The sequence below is a fragment of the Lontra canadensis genome, unplaced genomic scaffold, assembly GCF_010015895.1.
Source record: "Lontra canadensis isolate GAN:19392208 unplaced genomic scaffold, GSC_riverotter_1.0 scaffold27, whole genome shotgun sequence".
Classification (NCBI taxonomy): domain Eukaryota; kingdom Metazoa; phylum Chordata; class Mammalia; order Carnivora; family Mustelidae; genus Lontra; species Lontra canadensis.
In genome coordinates, this window is record NW_022631021.1 from 19,213,513 (window position 1) to 19,229,566 (window position 16,054).

A 16,054-nucleotide genomic window follows, 5' to 3' on the forward strand; every position below is an offset into this window, starting at 1 on the left:
TGGTTCTTAAAGCTGACTGCATGTCACCTAGAAGGATTCTAAAAAACACTGGTGCCAGAGTCCTTTTCCAAATCAATGAGGGACTCAGGCAGGGGGACAAGGGAAGAAGGAGAGAGAGAACATGCGTGTGTACTTGGGCACCTGCGTGTGTTTTAAGCCCCCAATGAGGTGATTCTAATAGGTTCCACATAGAGGGCTGAAAAGCAATAGGTCTAGGTGACTTTTTTTTTTTCATTCTGGTTTCCAACCTATCAATCTATCCTTTTTTCTTCACTTATTTTGCTGAGCTCTTAATGGTTTGAAGTGCTCTTTTAAAGACTGAGCCAGGTGACATGTTGCAAAATAAATCAGGTCCCACTCCTAGCAAGAAGCCACTCACACCTCTCCACACAGCCTCCCGTGCTCCCAGGGACCCACCTCTCCAGGGACCTCAAGCTACTTTTGAATGTCCAGAGCCTGTCTCCCCACCAAGGCCACCCCCTCATGTCCCACAAGCCTCACAGGTGATCCTGGGGGTGACGTGGAAGGGGTTTTAATTTCTGTACTACTTCACCTTTTTTAAGCGAGCGACGGTTTTCTTCTAAAAAAGCTATTTTCATTTTCGGAGGAAAAAGAAAGTGTGAAAAGACCCACCGTGCCTAACTCTGCACTTTTGCCTTAAATCCTAATGAGTCATCGAAAATCCTCTCGAATCCTGTCTCCAGGTTCCAGAGGACACCTGAATTAAAGTCCCGAGATTAATTTGGAAAGGGAAAAGCATCAGCCTCCCCTAATCTCACCCAGTTTTGCCAGTCTGGGCTGTGCTGGCAAGAGGAGGGAGGAGGATCTGACTAGATAAAAAGGAAAAGGATTGGAAAGCTAGAAGGTCATCACATGCTACAGGAGGAAAAGCTGGTCAGTCTTCTTTTTGAATTCTTTCTATCTGGCTTCCTCACTTGTCCTCTGTCTATATTTAAAAATGTATTGGTTATTCCATTCGGTGTTGAGAACACCAATGTGTGACGATAAACTCCATTTGTGAGATGGAACACGGAACATGGGTAGCCTTGGGGATGAGGAGCAGCTGTGATTTGGGACACAAGTCCAAAGCATGACTTTGCACTGCTCTGTCCGGTTGCATTTCTCTCCGCTCTCTCACTGTCTGTGCAGAAGAGTCTTCATCAGTCTTTCTCTGTCGGTTTGCAGGAAGCCTTAAGCATGGCAGGGAAACCCAAGCTTCACTACTTCAATGGCCGAGGCCGAATGGAGTCCATCCGGTGGCTCTTGGCTGCAGCAGGAGTAGAGGTAAGACGCTGGATTTATTCATATTATTTTCATCATGGGGTCGTTGAGCACTTCCTTGGGGAGCAGGTGTAGGAAACGCCTATGATTCCTGACCAAAAAGCCAATTTTGCCACCTGCCCTTTAGATACTAGGCTGTGAGTGAATGAGTTAGTTCTTTTAAGTACGCACCCAGATATCGTGGAAACTGGTTGTGGGGACTGAGCGGACCCACGGTGAAGTAATCATGACTAATAAAGAAAGGAAGGGAGGGGAAGGAGACAAGGAAGGAAGGAAGGAAGGAAGGGACTCGTTCTAGCAAACAGCCTCTTTTCAGTTCATCCCTGACAGCCAAGTGTTGGATTTATTTAACTACATTTGTCTCATGAATATTGAGAAACAGGTAGTTTTCTTTAAATGCACAGAAGGGTCTCAGAGATGCTGATGTAAGAACATATCATTCATTACCAAAAATATAACCATCCTATACTTTAATGAATTTTAAAAAGACTATTATCAGGGTGCCTGGGTGGCTCAGTGGGTTAAAGCCTGTGCCTTTGGCTCAGGTCATGATCTCAGGATCCTGGGATCGAGGCCTGCATCAGGCTCTCTGCTCAGCAGGGAGCCCGCTTCCCCCTCTCTCTCTGCCTGCCTCTCTGCCTACTTGTGATCTCTGTCTGTGTGTCAAATAAATAAATAAAATCTTTTTAAAAAATTCTATTCTCAACGTACTTCAAAGCTGCTATTGAAGTTTATACTGACCTTTCAAAGATAAATATTTGTATCTGTATACACATTCACTGTGAATATAAAGCAATTAGCCTCTTCTGTAACCCACGCAGAATTTTTTTTTTCTAGTCACTCCAAAGATGAAAGAACAGGGAGTTTTCTTCACACTCAGTGGTTTAACGTGCGAATAGCATGTAATCCCACTCACTCGGTACTTGTTAGGATGTTCTGTGTTCTGTTTGGGCCCTGACAGTAGACATGACATTCATTTGTTCACTAGAAGCGCAGATACCATATATGAACGCGGCTTAGGACACAGTTTATTATTTAAATATTTTATGAAACATGCCATTTTATGGTATCTGGTGGTACAGAAGATTGAAGACATTTTAGGAGAAGAGAACAGATGTTTTATACTAGAATCTGAAGAAACCCATGAAGCTGCTTCCCAGGAAAACACCCCATGTGCATATAATTGTAGGGACTCCAAGAAGCCACAAAATACACAACTGTATCCTAGGCCCCCAGGTTAAGAATTTCTGCTATAATAAAGCAGCAAATCCTTGTGAAAAGTTCATTATTACTTTTTTCAAAAATTATTTTGTTAGGAATTTTCTTAAACTTTAAATTAAAATTTTGAAAATATGTAAAGTATAAAGAACGTTATAATAAACAAACAAACATGATGCTACTATGTGGAATGAGAAATTACTGGTATTTTGTCATATTTGCCTTCAGTCTTTTTTTTTTTTTTTAAGATTTTTATTTATTTGACAGAGAGAGAGGGACAGGAAGAGAGGGATACACAAGCAGGGGGAGTTGGAGAGAGAGAAGCAGGCTTACCACCTATCAGGGAGCCTGATGTGGGGCTCCATTCCAGGACCCTGGGATCATGACCTGAGCCAAAGGCAGATGCTTAATGACTGAGCCACCCAGGTGCCCATTGCCTTCAGTCTTAAAAAAAGGGGGGGGGGTAATATATTCATATACTCTTAACAGATAAAGCTAAAATTCATTCATTCATTCTTTTTTTTTTTAAGATTTTATTTATTCATTTGACAGACAGAGATCACAAGCAGGCAGAGAGGCAGGCAGAGAGAGAGGAAGGGAAGCAGGCTCCCCGCTGGGCAGAGAGCCTGATGCAGTGCTTGCTCCCAAGACCCCGAGATCATGACCTGAGCTGAAGGCAGAGGCTTTAACCCACTGAGCCACCCAGGCGTCCCCAGATAAAGCTAAAATTCAGTCCAGCCATCACACCCATGTCCACTTAAATAACCCCTATCCAGTTAGTCCAGCCTTTATATTTTTACATTTATGTGTGTCCTCACCAAAAACTGACTTCTGTGCCTTTTGAAAGAATTTATGTGTTTCCCTTTGTGAATCATTCTATATTTTCCTCCTTGCACTCAATATTATGTCTTTGAGATCCATCCATACTGAGATGGATAAAAGAGAGAGGAATAAATGATGACAGCGGGGAATAAGGGTCATTCCTTGATAATTATTTTATAAATCCCAATTTTTATGTATTGTTGCATTAGCATTAGATCTGGATAAAATATTGCAAAGCACAGAGGAGACAACGTGAACTCAAAACCCACGTATCAAAAACATTCTAATTTCTCCAGAGGGGGCACTATTTTTTAGTATATAATAATTTAAAAAAATTTTTTTGAACTTGTCATTTCTTCAAAACAATAAAAGGACAATTCTTTCTGAACCATATGAAGGTCCTTCCTGGATCTTCTGACTCCTCACAGTTTTTATATTCAGAGTTGGTATTGTAGCTGGTCATAATTAGAAGAAAATTCTATAGTCAATATTGACCTTCCGTGACTGATTTTACGTTTTGATGTGAGTCATGGCAAATTTTCAAAAGTGCAATCCACATGCTCTCACACACACAACTTTGTTAAAATGGCCCTGCTTCATTTATTTTTAGAGCCCAGGGCCTCTCTTACAGTAAGCTTTCCAGCAAAAGGTATCGCTGAGGAAGACACACCCTTAAAAACAAAAACATTCAGGGGCGCCTGGGTGGCTCAGTGGGTTAAAGCCTCTGCCTTCAGCTCAGGTCATGATCCCAGGGTCGTGGGATTGAGCCTTCTGTCCAGCTCTTTGCTCCCTGCCTCCTCCCCTCTCTCTGCCTGCCTCTCTGCCTACTTGTGATCTCTCTCTCTGTCAAATAAATAAAATCTTTAAAAAACAAAACAAAACAAAATTCAGGTGGGAAACCTTTGCTGTGTGATCTGGTCAAACTCAGTCTAAACCTACCAGAAAATTCCCCGGATGGTATGTGGTCTGTGGAGCTTTGCTGTATCCCATGCTGGTCCATGGCCGCACCCAGACTATGAGTTCCTGGGTGCGGCCCTCTCCCCGGCCTGCTCTCAGGAATTGACCTGGTAACGCCTGGCTTGGAATTGGAGTTTGGGCTCCAAGTCCTGATCTTTTACAGCTTGGCCAAAGCAGATAGTAAAAGTTACCCTGGAGCACCTGACATGAGGTATTCGAGGAGAAATTGAAACCATAAAGGTATACTTTCCCCCCCATCACACTATATGATAGTCGTAAGTAATATTCAAATTTAGGAAAAATGCTTTTTGGGAAGGTTTTATACCCTTGTTATCCCTATCTGTATTCTCATATTTGATGTCAACTTTGGGGTGACTTTTTCCTAAGATTATCGAAATACAAATTACACAGTTAGCAAAATGATGCTATCTAAAATGTAGTGGGTTTGGAGGGAAGGGATTCTAGCCCTGGTTCTTCCACCTTTTAGCTGAGGGACTTTAGGGAAGTCACTTAACCTCTCTGGGCTTCATAAGCATCACACGAAGGCTTGGAAAAGAAGAGCACCAAGAGTTATAGTTAATGCTGGTCTTCAAGGTTTAGGAATGAGGGTGATCTGATATCTTGGTTTAATTTTAAATATCCAGGAACACCACCAGGGAACCACATTATCAATATCTTTTCTTAATATTTTTTCATCATTCCAAATTATACATGTAAAATTTAAAAATTATTTTTGTGACAGTGGGGGTAGAATAGAATCTTTGGGGGAAAAACTGTTTTCCAAGTACATGTTGGGTTTTCCATCTCTAATAATGATGACAGAAAGAATACAGAAAACTCATTTCATTTAAATTTTCTATTAAAATTATACTGTACAAAATGCACATGTCCAATCTATGGATGTGTTTTAAAGATAGATTTTAAAGTATCCAGAAGTTAACTGGTAATAATCTAACAAAACAGACATCTAAGACAAGATGTTGAAAGCAACAAGATACAAACTACACCTCGATTTATGTTTCCTTAATGCCACAAAGTGTTTTTTGAGTTTACTCAGTACTATTGTTCCATTGCCACCACGCAGTTCCTGAGATTTGCGGCAATTTTATTTCTCTGCGTCTAAGCCTCTTGGGTTTAAAAAGAGAATATAGAATAAAATGATCAAACTAACACTTGCTTGTTCTCGAATCCTGGAAATGAGGGACAACAAACACCACCCAAGGGAAAGTTCTGAGGCAAACAGTAACAACGTTCAATATTGAGCCAAACGTGAGAGTTAGTCTTCCTTAGATAGGATCTCTTTTAGCCATCATGACAACATCATGCGTAGGTAGTAGCTTCATTTTCACACATTAGGAAACTGAAATTAGAAGAGAGTAATTTATCTTATCTGAGCCAATGAAGGGGAGTAGTAGCCTGCTTTCAGATTGTGATCTGGGAAGTCTACCTGAAAGGCTCCGGCCACACAACAGGGGGTATCAGTGTCACTTGGTCACCTGAATTCAGTAAACCCTTCGCTTTGGTTTTATATAAAAATGTCCTTAGGTCCATCGAACCCGGAAAAGGCCAGTATGCATTCAATAATTACTTGAAACATTGGTTTCCTTGGTGGTTAGACCTTTTACTTCTACTCAACTCTTTTTCCATGATATCAAAAGTAAGAATAACAATAAAAATGATAGTAGCAACATATTCTTATGTTCTTTCTTTCGTTCTTTAGTTTGAAGAAGAACTTTTTGAAACACGTGAAGAATTTGAGAGATTAATCCAAGGTGAGGAAAAAAAGACTTGCATGTTTGCTACATTTGACCAAGGATGAGATCTCTGAGAGGCGCACACGCGCGCACACACAAACATATGTGCACACATATTCTAAGAGTGGAGAAAACTAGGCAGACAATATCTATGATATCTGTCAGGAAGGCAGCACTTGGGTCTTACAACAAGCAAATGGGTATTCACAGCAGGAGGAGCCCTGCCCCCGAGCTAAATTGTAATAATTTCAGCACCATCTCCTTTTTTCCTCAGCCCTAGGGATGATACTTTCTGTAGCTGTCACCTTCATGATACTGTATCGTCCCTTTGTTGCCTCTCAGGTCTCCAGGACCTAGTCGTCTTCTTTGTAACTCGGTATGCTTCAAGTAACTTCTGCCTCCATCTGGATCCTGGCTGATGTAGTTCGGGGGCAGGAAATGTCCTGACAGTGAAACCTGGAGGCAATTGCAGAAAAACCAGGATGTTCTTGCCATGGATTCAGTCCAGAGAACTGGCTCAACTTAAGGAAAAGTGGGAAAAGTGCCATCTTTACTGTTGCCTTTCTGAGGAAGCGTCAGACAGACTTGGACGGATGGAGGGAGGGAAGGATGGAGCAGAGAGAGTGGAATTCTTTTGAATTAAACCACTGCCCTTTTAAGTTGCCATTGTTGTGTAATGCAAGGATTCCCTGGAAGACTGAACAAGAAAGACAAAACAAAGAGCTGTCTCTCTGATGGGAGGCCGCTGGGACTCAGGTTCATGTAGGAGAGTTGGCATGGAACAATGTGAGAAAAGTACATGGAGGGAAATGTCAAGGAGTGCTTTGAATTCCAGGTTGAGGTTAAATGTTGTCTTCTAAGCGAAGAGGAGTAATGGAAAGGCTTAAGCTGGTGTTATGACTTAGGAAAACAAGCAGGCAGTGCATGTGGGAGAGATAAGAAGGGCCCATCTGCTCAGCATCACTCGTCATCTGGAAATGCAAATCAAAACCACAATGAGGGGTCACCTCACACCTGTCAGAATGGCTAAAACCAGTACCACGAGAAAAGACAAGTGTTGGTGAGGATGTGGAGAAAAAGGAACCCTCGTGCACTGTTGGGGGGAATGCAAGCTCCTGCAGCCACTGTGGAAAACAGACTGGAGGTTCCTCAAAAAGTTAAAAATAGAGCTACCCTCTGATCGAGGAATCCCACTCTTTGGGTATTGACCCAAAGAATATGAAAACAGTAATCCGAAGAGATATATGCACTCTATGTTTATCGCAGCACTATTTGCAATAGCCAAATGATGGCAGCGGTCCAAGTGTCCACCCATAGATGAATAGATAAAGAAGATGTGGTATCTGTATACCATGGAATATTACTCAGCGAAAAAAGGAATGAAATCTTGTCATTTGCAACGACATGGACCGACCTAGAGGGTACAATGCTAAGCAAAACAAGCCAGCCAGAGAAAGACAAATACGATATGACTTCACTCCTACGTGGAATTCAAGAAACAAGACCAATGAACAATGAAAACAAGAGACAAGCCAAAAAAACAAAAACAAAAACAAAAAGAAGCACAAAAAACCCCCCACCAGACTCTTAACTATAGAGAACAAAGTGGGAGGAGGGTGGGGGATGGGTGAAATAGGTGAAGGGGGTTAAAGAGCGCCCTCACCTTGGTGAGCTTGGGGGAATGCACAGAATTGCTGAATCCCTATATTGTATGCCTGGAACTAATAGAACAGCGTACGTTAACTGTCCTGGAATTAAAATTAAAAAGCTTAATTTAAAAAAAAAAAAAGGACATGGAGCACTGGGTGTAGGGCATAAACAATGAATTTTGGAACACACACACACAAAATTAAATTAAATTAAATTAAAAAAAAGAGGGCCCTGTGAGGGTTGAGTTAACAGCTAGGACATTATTAACAATGGTTTGGAGGGAAAGAGTCTCACCAGCAGGGTGGCCACAGGAATGGAGAATAATGATGAGAAAGGGACATTCTTGGCTAGAGAGAAAGCTTCTCTGCACTTTGTTGTATCTCCCAGAGGACGCAGCCCCAAGTCTTGCCCTCCGCATGTCTTTCTGTGAATAAATGCATACATATTTCTCCTTCTGGAGACGTCTCTAACATATTTTAATCCTATTCAATTACGTAGTCCCATCTGTAGCACCTTAAGAGTTAAAGAAGACTCCGTTGCTACCATCGGGGACAGTAAAGAGCCCAACTTTCCTTTGTACCTTTAAAGGTGGAACCCTGATGTATGAACAAGTGCCCATGGTCCAAATCGATGGAATGAATTTGGTAGAAACCAGAGCTATCCTACGATACCTAGCTGCAAAATGCAACTTGTACGGAAGGAACCTACAGGAACAAGCCTGGTAACAGCAACTACTTCTTACTTAAAACGAAATTAAAAAAAAAAAAAAAAAAAAAGGAAATTCTAACCCTTAGTCATGTTAGCAATCCTATGTAGTTCTTGATGGAATGAAAATTCTTTTCTTGTTTTTTAATTTCTTATTATGGAAAACTCTAACACATCAAAGGAGAGATAATGGTTAAATAAACCGTATGAACACATTTACTTTAAACAATTATCGATTTATGGCCAATTACCCAGTTTATTTCATTTTCTGATTCTGTATTGAGAACAAAGCAAGGACAAAAACCAGTGAAGGAAGTCTGCCTCTTCCTGTTGCAATCTCTGTTTCTCTCCACTAGGTGGGAGTAAAGCACAGGGTAAATCACAAGAACAAACTCAAAATTTGGAGTCGGTCGTTGGGAAACTGATTCCGGAAGTAGCCTTTGGAAACCACCTCCTTAGTCTCTGGTTCACCAGATAGCCCTCCCCTGCCCCCGCCGCCCGCCCCCCCCCAGTGTCCCACACATTCTTAATTTTCACATGTACACACTTGTCCCTTTGCAATGGGCAGACCTGTCTACAAACCAGCAAACAGTCTTGTCTTAACTGAATTTTAAAACAGCAACACTCAATTACAAATTATTGCACAGAATTAGAAAACTATTAGTTGGTAAACAACAAAGTCCACTTTTACCAAAGGGGGTGTGTGTTAAATAAATTTCTCATGGTTTTAAAGAGTATATATATTTTCAGAAACTTAACTTTAAAATGCTTAAAGCAGTAAAATTTTTGAAATAGATCTTGATTTTTAAATCTTAACATAAGCTTTCTCTTGCTTTCTAACCGAATCTGCCAAATTTCTGCTGATTGCATCCCAGCAGTGTAGTTTAACCCATTCTTCTGTCTCTGTGTTTCCTGTCATTTGGTTGTTAGATATAGAGGTTTTATCAGACTCAAGTTCTAGTGGTTTTTGCAGCACTATTTCATAGGTATTGGTGCATTCCCCAATCAGGAAGCAAAAAATGTCTGCTTGTCCTTTCTTTATGATAGTAACAGCCATTGGTGTTCAGTGCTATCATTCCTTCTGCATTTATTATCTGGGATACTTCTATAAAGAAAAACTTTCCTTCATCTTCCATCTGGTTATCTGGAATACAATTTCCTCTAGGAAAGACATGGTAGACTTTTGTTTACCAGTTTTCCAGATGAGTTGGTTCATCTGTGTCCTACCAATTAATTATTGTTATTGTTCTAGTGTCACTATGGGCTCTTCATTTTACGCATCTTTGATGCGTTTCAATTCACTTCAGTTGTTACTCTTATTTTTGCTCAAATTGTCCTACTCTTGGCCAGTGGGAGCGAAGTGGCTCCTGGAATGTTTGACCTTACTCTAGTGGTCTCTGATACTCCTTATTACCTCTTGGACAACCCAGATTAACCCGATACATCTCTTTCTTTTCTTTTTTTTTTTAAATTTAATTATTTGACAGAGGGAGAGAGAGATCACAAGTAGGCAGAGAGGCAGGGGGAAGCAGGCTCCCTGCTGAGCAGAGAGCCCGATGTGGGGCCCGATCCCAGGACCCTGAGATCATGACCTGAGCTATTTGCTGCAGACACCACATCTGAGGGTTCTGTGAGCCGGCAGGAATCAGCTGGATGGCACCCTTTCAGGGTCTCTCAGGCAGTTCTTCTCTCAGATGCCTGGTGCCTGGGTTGGGAGAGCTGGAACAAATGGGCCTGGCAGGGTATGTCTCTTCCTCCACATGACTTGACCAGCTTGAGCTTCTTCGATGAGGTGGCTGACTTCCCTCAGAGTGAAATTTTGTACTGCTCAGGTGGAAGCTTAAGGCGTCTTATGACCTAGTCTCGGAAGTCTCAGAAATTACTTCCCCACATTCTGTTGGTCAAGCATGTCCCCGAGGCGCATTCAGATTCAAAGAGAGAATGAGACTTATTCTCAATGGCAGAAGTAGCAAAGAATTTCAGGCCATTTCAAGATACTCATTGCTATTCTAGGTTAAAGCTAAAAGAACTATGGATCCAAAAGATTAGGAGACTCACTTTGGACCAGGACAGTGGTTTCCCAGTGCCCAGACCAGTAGTCTTTTCACTATGCCACGGTACCTTGTCTAACATGAAATCTATTTTTCGATTCATTCTGGCACAGAGATGTGAGTGGTGACAAGGGGGAACTTGTCCTGTCAGTCCTGTGCCTTCTTGAATTGTTCTACTAAGTTTGAGAACCTTCAATCCAGACAGAGAAGTTGTTGGCAGCATAGATGTCCCTGGTGATCTATTCCCCAACATTTATAGACAGGGGCCATTTCACTGTTATTATAACTTTAAAATAGTCAAATATGGTCTTTGCCTCATTTATGACTTTAGGATTATTTTAATACATTGTGTGTGTTTTAATTAGCACTTACATCACACAGTTGATATTCACACTCACATAATTGCTCCCACACTTTAGTCCTATTATTTTTCTATTTCTCAAATTGATCTTAAGATCTCAGAGGAAGAGCAGGCAGGCAGAAATACTTGGTTTTAACTCATGGGGCACTGAGATACCAGCCACGAGGCAGGAGGCACTCCAGCATTCGTTAACTTGTTTCTTTGGCTACTGAAATGATGGTTCCTTTATCTGCAACTCTTTTGAATTATGGACCCTTCTCTAGGATTGACATGTATGTAGAGGGCTTGAGAGACCTGAGCGACATGATTATGTTCTTTCCACTCTCCCTGCCTGGAGAAAAGGAGATGAATCTTGAATACATCCTTGAAAAAGCCACTACAAGATTCTTCCCTATGAGAAGGTAAGTGACAAACTTCTGTCTTGCCCTGTGACTTGGATCAAGGGGGAGAAAAAGCAATAAACTCTGAGTAGAGAACTTCAATAACCTCAAAGTAAAGAACTTCAGTGGATGAAAGATCCCAAAAACACTTTGTGAAAGCAAAACTTTTCCCTCCATTGCAGTTACAAAACAAGTCTGCCCTTCTTCCTCGCACCCCGGTCTTCTACATTTTGTTCTTTTTCTAAAGGATTTCATGGATAACTTCAGCAAAATTTGTGGTTCTAGTGCTGACAGAATTTCAGTTGCTTGATTTAATTCTGGAGTAAAAACCGAGTCTTATCAAGATGATTCTATGGGGGAAAAAAACCCCCACACTAATTAGAGAGGGAGAGTGAGGGGAAAGGATGGATATTATTTATAAAATACACTTCATAGTACCAAGGCTCAGGGGACTTTATAAGGCTTATCAGAATTCTACACAATACTGAAAATGTTAAGAAAACAATTTTTCCCCAAATAGTACTACTTTTCACTGTCTCTGCATTTTTTTTGAAGATTTTATTTATTTATTTGACAAACAGAGATCACAAGTAGGCAGAGAGGCAGGCAGAGAGAGAGGAGGAAGCAGGCTCCCCGCTGAGCAGAGAGCCCGACGCGGGGCTTGATCCCAGGACTCTGGGATCATAACCTGAGCCAAAGGCAGAGGCTTAACCCACTGAGCCACCCAGGCGCCACTTAAGCGATTTTTATCTTGTAGTTTTACCAATATCGACAATGGAATGAATGTTTAACATCACTATTCCCAAAGGCTTAAGTTTTTGTTGTGAGATACTATGAAGTACAGAGTGTTCTCTTGTGGCTAAAAACAGTTATCATCATCATCGTCGTCATCATCACCACAACAGAGCTAATCACCTGATGGTTCACTTCTGCTAAGTGCTTACTCTGTGCTAAGCACCGTGCCATGCATTTTGCATGCATGACTCTGTGTCATCCTTTAACTCCAGGAAAGATGTGTCATTGTTATCCCCATTTTGTAGACGAAGCAAGGTTTGCCTGATGGTGCACAACTCACCACACTGGGGCCTCTACTCAGGTCTCTCTACCTCCTCATCCCACATCCAAGTGCCACAAAGTCACAGAGTTTGAGGGCTAGACAATACCGTAGTGACCTTCTACTCCAACCTTTACATTCAATTGATTGTGACTCAAGGCGACCTCTAACTCAGAGCCCTATTAGAAGAAAATCTGCTTACAGAAATGAGGCGTGGGTCCCTGTGAGCACGATGTTCTCCCACAAAAAGCAGCACCCTACTAAGAATCCTGACCTCAAATGGTGTGAGTAGAGAATCATCACCCCAGACCTGGGAGGAACTCCAATCCTGGCTGTGGGGGTAAAATTATTCTATAAAGTTTCATAGAATAGGTACAGGGGATGTAATGAAAAGAAGACATAGGTGTGTGGAATTAGGCTGTTTCTGGGGTTCAGAAAACTCAGGAGGATTCAGGCTGTCCCACATCTTTTTTTTTTTTTTTAAGATTTTATTTATTTATCAGAGAGAGGGCACAAGCAGGGAGAGCGGCAGGCAGAGGGAGGAGCAGGCTCCCCGCCGAACAAGGAGCCTGATGAGGGACCTGATCCCAGGACCCTGGGACCATGACCTGAGCAGAAAGCAGGCGCTTAACCGCCTGAGCCACCCAAGTGCCCTTATCCCACCTCTTTTGATGAACAAGCTGAAACCCTCAGAGATGGGATTCATATGTGCTCACACAGCTAGCCAGAGGCCAAGATTAGGAGCCAGGTCTCTAAACGTCCGGAAGACTTTCTGCCAAATCGCCCTGACTTTAAGTCATCTGCTAGGTGTGCTCCTAAATCCTCTACCTTCTTCTCAACTATCCTGTAGGCACTCAGAGACCATGGGCAAGATTTCCTCGTGGGCGATCGGCTGAGCTGGGCTGATATACAGCTCCTAGAAGTCATCTTAATGGCGGAAGAGTGCAAAGCCAATGTCCTAGCAGGCTTCCCTCTGCTACAGGTAGTGCTACCCAAATAACTCCCAAGAACTGCAGGAAGGGTGAATTTGTATCATTCACTTATCCCTTCATTCAGTCATTCATTATGACTGAAGAACCCACTAACTGCTTTATGCCAAGACCTGCCCGAAAGACACAAAGATGCCCTCAAGGAACACATCTAGTGGGTGAAACAAGCACATAGATTATAACGTCGATATAAGGTAGCAAGTTTAAAAATAAAGTGGAATAGGAAAGCTGATGAGGGCCATCTGGGCCAGCATGGGGATCTGAGGCTGACTTCTGACAGGCTTTCAGTCTCGAAGGTTTTGCCCTGATGTAGCAGAATCTTGATAAGATGACAGAAAACATTTAGGATATTACCATCCTAACACAGTCACTATTTAACAATAACCATAACCATCAACTACACTCTTATGTGGCGAGCATTGTAACAAACACTAAAGGCACAATATCTCACTGATGTTATTCCATTCTCAAAATGGATAGGAAACAAGGCTCCAGGAGGTGCAATAACTTTGCCTCAAGCTATATGGTCAGCAGGGGTTGGGACCCGGATGCTACCCTCGGCCTGATCCCATGGCTGTGTTGATGGATTCCTTTCTAACCTTTTAAAAATATGCTTCTTTAAAATAGTAGTTGTTCAAGTTGGGGTAATTCTGCAGCCACAATTTCCCACTTTACCTTATGCTTTAAGCATGTTTTGGTATTTTTATGTAGTCTACCTCATTTGGATACAACATGATCTTCTATTGTTTAAAAATCTCATGATTATATAAAATTCTATGTGCTGTGTTCAGAATAACCTTATTTTAAATGCTGAAAATCATAAACAATTGAAATATTCAGTACTTGAAAAGGGTCTACATAAATGAAGACCCATCCATTGGGTAGAATTGTATGCAACACCTAAAGGTGTATTTTCCAAGATTACAGAATGACATGGAAAAATCCTCATGACATAAGGACTTCTATTTATTAATTATTCATTAGGATTCTCTGGAATATTTATGTTTATGAATAATGTTACAACAGCACCTTCATGGGAATACATTTTTCCACATTTAAGATGGTATCATTAGGATGCAGTCTGAAAAATGGGGTCACGTGATTACAGTCTATGAACATTTTTGTGGTTCTTGAGAAATATTGCTAACTTGGTTTGTATGAGGGTAGTATTGCTTCACAAAGCCACACGATGAATGAAAACTCCATTTTATCCCCTGCTCCTACCAGCTATAAGGAATATAATTTTTACACACTTTCTGTCACATGCAAAAATATGCATCATTTATATTTTGTCTGTTTTGCCATATTCTCTTCTCATGGATAGCATACTTCTGCATTTTAGGAATTCAAGGCCAGAATCAGCTACATTCCCACAATTCACAAATTTCTGCAGCCTGGAAGCCAAAGGAAGCCTCCACTAGATGAAGTTTCCATTGAGACCGTGAAGAACATCTTCAAATTTGAATGTGGCATGTTTCTCAAAAACATGGGCACTATAGTAGCCAAGTATTAGCAAAGAGTTCTCAAGAACTCATAAATGTTTCACTTTGCTTTCACAGCAGTGCCTAGAGCAATACCATCAGGCCACTTTAATAAAATAATAAGCAAAAGGAAATAAACTACCAAATACTTTGTAAATCGGACAACTCTTTTCCATAAAACAATAGAACACCAATAAATCAGAACCATCCAAATAAAGATTCTTCTGCATTCTACTTTTTGCAAAAGAGTAAAATTGTAAGTAAGTCAACAGATCTCAAGGGCTTCTTTAAAAAACAAAACACCCCACAAATATAAATACTGCCACTCACTTCCACGTCCTTTTGGAAAAAGTCCAGAACAGGGCATAGCTTCAAGCTAGTTTCTTATTATTCTTTTTTTTAGATTTTATTTAATTTTATTTTTGAAAGATTTTATTTATTAGCAGGAGAGAGAAAGAGAGAGAGAAAAAACATGAGTTGGGGTGAGAGGCAGAAGCCGAAGGAGAAGCAGGCTCCCTGCTGAGCAGCCCCTGTGGGACTCTAACCCAGGACCCTGAGATCATGACCTGAGCCAAAGGCAGAGGCTTAACCCACTGAGCCACCCAGGCACCCCTAGTTTCTAACTTTCAATCACTAGAGTAATTTTACAGATATGGCATATATTTTTATAATCAATTTCACATTTAGTTTCTACTTTTATACTTTTTTCAAACTATAATCATAGTCTGGGGTTTCTATTTGGTTAAACTGGTAAGTTCTTTCTTTATTCCTTCCTTCCCTTAATTGAATTATGTATCACTGGAAGCCTAATGCCATCCTTGAAAGTCGGCTGGGAAAAGAAACTGAACACAATAGTACCAGTTGGGGCTCCACCCACCACTTCATATAAAGAATGGGTTTGTAATCCAACACCATGGGGTAGAGGCAACGGGATCAACATGGCAGCTTTTTAGAGCTTTAAGGGATCTCATCAAACCGTTTACTCCCAATTCCTCCTTAAGGATGAGAAACTGAGACCCAGAAAGAATAAAGGACCTTTCAAAGAACCTATAACCAGTCAGTGGGAGAACTGGGCTCGAAGTCAGGTCTCTTGACGTTTAGTCTGGGGCCTAAAAGTAAATGCTGTGGACAGTGTCCTAACTCTACCTAAAAATGAAGTGGTGATTTGGGACAAAATGGGCAAAATCATTTTTGTTTCAGAATTCTTACTGTTCCAGCAAGGGAGGACACCTGCTGTGGAGGAAGAGCTCCCAGTCTCTTTCTTGAATAATCGAACATCTAAATGTTGAACATGATTCGCGTATAGAGAGAGGACACTAAAATGAGAGAAACGGGTTTAAAACAGAATGCA

The 16,054-nt window shown here is 41.3% G+C and overlaps 1 protein-coding gene across 1 annotated transcript; it reads left to right on the plus strand.

Moving 5' to 3' along the window:
* Positions 1–840: 840 nt before the first annotated feature.
* LOC116871734 (glutathione S-transferase-like) lies at positions 841–14,735 on the plus strand. The gene is given in 6 exon segments (XM_032864555.1): positions 841–894; positions 1,186–1,284; positions 5,999–6,050; positions 8,271–8,403; positions 11,063–11,204; positions 14,565–14,735. Coding segments are annotated over 6 exon segments (618 nt in total). The 5' UTR covers positions 841–873.
* Positions 14,736–16,054: the final 1,319 nt, after the last annotated feature.